Raw genomic sequence first — 3,699 nt, forward strand, 5'->3', positions numbered from 1 at the left:
ACACATCAGGCTAAACTCTGATGCCGGACCTTTTCTAGATAGAAACCAGACTCCTTTTGGACCATGACATCATTCTGACATCATAGGTAGGAGCTAGGCTCAGGCACTAGGCCATAGGCCGGTCAATTCTGGACCCTAGGCCCAGGGCAGGGCAGGGCCAGACTATGACATCATATATGACATCATAGAGCACATGATACTTAGTAATCCTTACCCAGCTAGGTACCAGGGGTCCATTATCGGTCCCTGGGGGGTTTTCCCTCATGTATATAAGGCAGCATCCTGGGGCACCCTGTCCCCCAGTTCTATTCACTTCATTGTTGCGCTTAACAGCATTACCTCCCCCATACTTAAGTGCTTTATCTCCCCCCCTTACTATCAAGCTATAAGGTGGGTTTATAGGTTTTGTGATAGTTGAATAGAACTCCTTTAAGGTGCACTGGGCCCTGGCAAGGGTCCCTTGCTACCTGCTTTGTTACAGGGCCTATTGGTCGTTGCTATGCCCCTATGCTGCAAAGCGTAAGGTGGCCTTTTCATGTGGGTTCTGGGGGTTATGGTTTGTCAACTGAAAAGTGGCAATACCTTTCTGCGAAGCACCTACCTTTATTGGTCAGGGTTGAACAATTAATGTCAACATGCTAAGCTTTTCGCCAGTCCCTAGGCGTAAGGGGAGGTTGCTGCCTTATGGGCAACATGCTGGAATGTGGTTTACCATTCTATGAGGCCTTAGGGCTTACAACGGATAACCAGCATGCGCAGCCTTAGGGAGAGTGTAAGATTCTCCCAAAACCACTTGCAGCGGGCGTGGAAACCCGACTGAGATCTGTATTCCCCCCTCCCTACCTGCTGAGAGAGAGCAGGAGGACGCCGACATGAAGCATGACCAATGGACCCTGTAGTATAGCACATACCCTTTTCTTCGCTCTAAAAAGAGCCAGCTGAAAAGCTGTTATCTAATCCCCTCTGCCGTAGCCATGCCAAAAGCCAAACCTTTCATTGTCACCGCTAAGCACGAGCCGACAGGCCTGCTTGAGCGCATCGCCATCCACAACACGCACAAGTTCGACGACGTTGGCAAACCTTGCCGAATTGTACGCCCCACCATCAAGCCACTCATTTGCCGCCCCTTCAACCCTGAACGCGCTGAAAAAGCGAAACATGACATCGAGGAGCTTGCACTTCGTGCGCATCTCTTCAAGAAGCAACAGTTGCTCGATCGTATCTCCGACCCTGCTCCCCCCCTCATCAATCGCATTGATATGCAGGTGGGACCCTCCTACGAATATGAACCACCCAAGCCGCTCCCCGACATTCACTTCCAGCGCACGAAGATTCTGTTGCGCACATCTGAGTACAACGAGATGTTTGCCGCTACAGCCGACAGGCTGGAACCGGTATTCGCCTGAATGGAAAAGGAAGAAGGGAGCTTGGAGCCGGAAGTTGTGGTGAAAGTCAGGAGGATGGGTGATGGGTTCGACGAGTTGTATCATGGGCTGGAGAAGAAGGCGCGCCGGCTTACCAACAGGCACTGGAGAGTTATCAAGCATGACCTGAAAAGGATCGGGCATGTCTCCTTCGAAGACTTAAGCAGTCGCCTGCCGGAGATTTGTAATGAGTTGGCTAGTCTAAACATCACCTTCAAGTATGAAGTGTAGATAGTGGAATAAAGATTGGCAATCTTTTCTGGCATAATTGGCTTATATGGCATGAGGAGGAGATCTCCTTCGCTTCACTTTTTTTCTTTCAATCATAAGTGAATACGGGCTAATCACTACAATAAGAAATGGCCCCATACATCCCCTTCGTTCCGACCGAAGCATTCGCTATTGCCACGGAAGAAGAGTGGCGCAATGCAATCTTCCAGAACGTGAACGTCTCTGATGAACAAGCAGCTTTGCTGCAAACAGTTACTGCGAATGCTGCAGAATCGACCACTGGACGAGTCAGAGACTGGATTGGTCGCCTGACCTTAGAAATAAGCAGGCACTACGACGGATACCTTCAAAGCCTCCTTCGAGAGGTCGAATCCCTGCATATCACGGTCCAGAATCAGCAGGCACTAGTTGATTCCTACAAGTGACAAGTCGATGCGCTACCTGCGTCAACGGGTAGTGGTCATTCCTGTCAACCTAAGATTGGGGAGCCTCCGGCCTTCAAGGGCAGTGAGGATAAGACCAAGCTTGAGGAATGGCTGGACCTGATCATACTGTGGTGCGAGCATGAGGGAGTGGCCACTGACAAACAGCGAATTGTCACGGCCCTCTCGAAGCTGCAAGGACCAGCTCATCAGTACATAAAGAGCTACTATGTGAAAATGCGGGAAGGAAAGGATCTGGGCACCTGGAAGGCATTTGTGGCGGAACTAGCCCAGATATACGGGCAACGCGACGACAAGGAGGGTGCAAAGAAGGAGATCACAGCACTGTTCATCAATAAGGATCTGGCCTCGAAGGACTTTGTGAAGTACACTGAGAGGTTCCGCACCCTCGGATGTCTCACGGAGTATGACGATAGTCTCCTCATCGACAAACTCCGGGAGGTTATACCTCGTGACATGCGGTTGGTGTTGGCCGAAAAGGATGAGTCCACCTTGCCAAAGGATTGGACGTTGTTCCTCGACATCTTGCTCAACATCAACAAGATTGTCAACCCAGAGAAGGCACGAGGCTCGGTATTCAAGAACAGTGGCTCGGATAATGGCGGCGCCGTTCCCATGGACATCGATTCGGCTGAAAAGTCGAAATCGAAGGGTAAAGGCAAAGGCAAGGCAAAGGACGCTGAGGCCGCCTCGACAGAGGCAAAGAAGTATTGCGTCATCTGCAAGTCGAAAACTCATAACACAGATGATTGCTACAAGTTGGCTAAAAATGCGGACAAGCGGCCGAAGACCCAAGGGGATGGCGCTAAGAAGGCACAAGGAGGAAGTGGTAACCCCGCAGTCAAGAAGGCTAAGAAAACGCGGGTTATTCAAGTCGAGCTTACGGATAGCGAGGATGACACGCCCCCATCCACGAAAGCCGTGAGCGCCAACACTGCGAGAATCGAGGAGATTGCGAACGTCGAGGAATCGACTCTGGCTGGGAAGGATGAACCCCAGCTGTCTGCAAAGATAGAACCCACCGCAGCTACCTCGGATTTTTGGAAGAAGTACATGTGACTACCTGCGAACATGTACTTAAGGAATCGGAACCCACCGTCAGAATCAATGTAGATAGTGTACACAGCAGTCTTGTAAATATCTCTCGCAACAAGAATTCATTCACTCTGCCTGTGACACTGTGGGTATACGGAAAGAAAGTGCAGGTCGAAGCTTTGGTAGACTCAGGGGCCACAACATCGTTCATCAATCGGTCAGTTGTTGAAAGTAACAGCCTGGTGACGCATAAGCTGGCAACCCCGTACAACGTTTATAACGCAGACGGGACCTCCAATAAAAGCGGTCAAATAAATAAGTCCGTTAGAGCCTACGTCGAAATAGGATCACATAAGTCGACACACCCACTGCTAGTCGCAGATTTGGGAAGAAAGGACATGATCCTCGGCATGACCTATCTCAGGAAACACAATCCCGAGATCGACTGGGCCAAAGGGGAGTGGAGGTACACCAGGTGCCCTGAGAGCTGTACCCCCAAAGCTCGTAAAACTAATCGTGTGACTGATGAAGAAACCAACGAGCTTCAGTTACCAAGGGAGGAACCC

The 3,699-nt window shown here is 50.5% G+C and overlaps 2 protein-coding genes across 2 annotated transcripts; both read left to right on the plus strand.

Annotated features, from left to right (window-relative positions):
* Positions 1-543: 543 nt before the first annotated feature.
* Positions 544-1,682, plus strand: POSPLADRAFT_1041890 (hypothetical protein). The gene is made up of 2 exons (XM_024477994.1): positions 544-1,394; positions 1,416-1,682. The coding sequence occupies exons 1-2, from the start codon at positions 975-977 to the stop codon at positions 1,653-1,655; spliced, it is 660 nt and encodes a 219-aa protein (XP_024333410.1). The 5' UTR covers positions 544-974; the 3' UTR covers positions 1,656-1,682.
* A 101-nt stretch (positions 1,683-1,783) lies between these two features.
* POSPLADRAFT_1159209 (hypothetical protein) lies at positions 1,784-3,157 on the plus strand (the record flags this gene model as incomplete). The annotated part of the gene is made up of 2 exons (XM_024487404.1): positions 1,784-2,076; positions 2,113-3,157. The coding sequence occupies 2 exons, from the start codon at positions 1,784-1,786 to the stop codon at positions 3,155-3,157; spliced, it is 1,338 nt and encodes a 445-aa protein (XP_024333411.1).
* Between the last annotated feature and the right edge of the window lie 542 nt (positions 3,158-3,699).

Source organism: Postia placenta (genome assembly GCF_002117355.1).
Source record: "Postia placenta MAD-698-R-SB12 unplaced genomic scaffold POSPLAscaffold_22, whole genome shotgun sequence".
In the NCBI taxonomy this organism is placed as follows: Eukaryota; Fungi; Basidiomycota; class Agaricomycetes; order Polyporales; family Adustoporiaceae; genus Rhodonia; species Rhodonia placenta.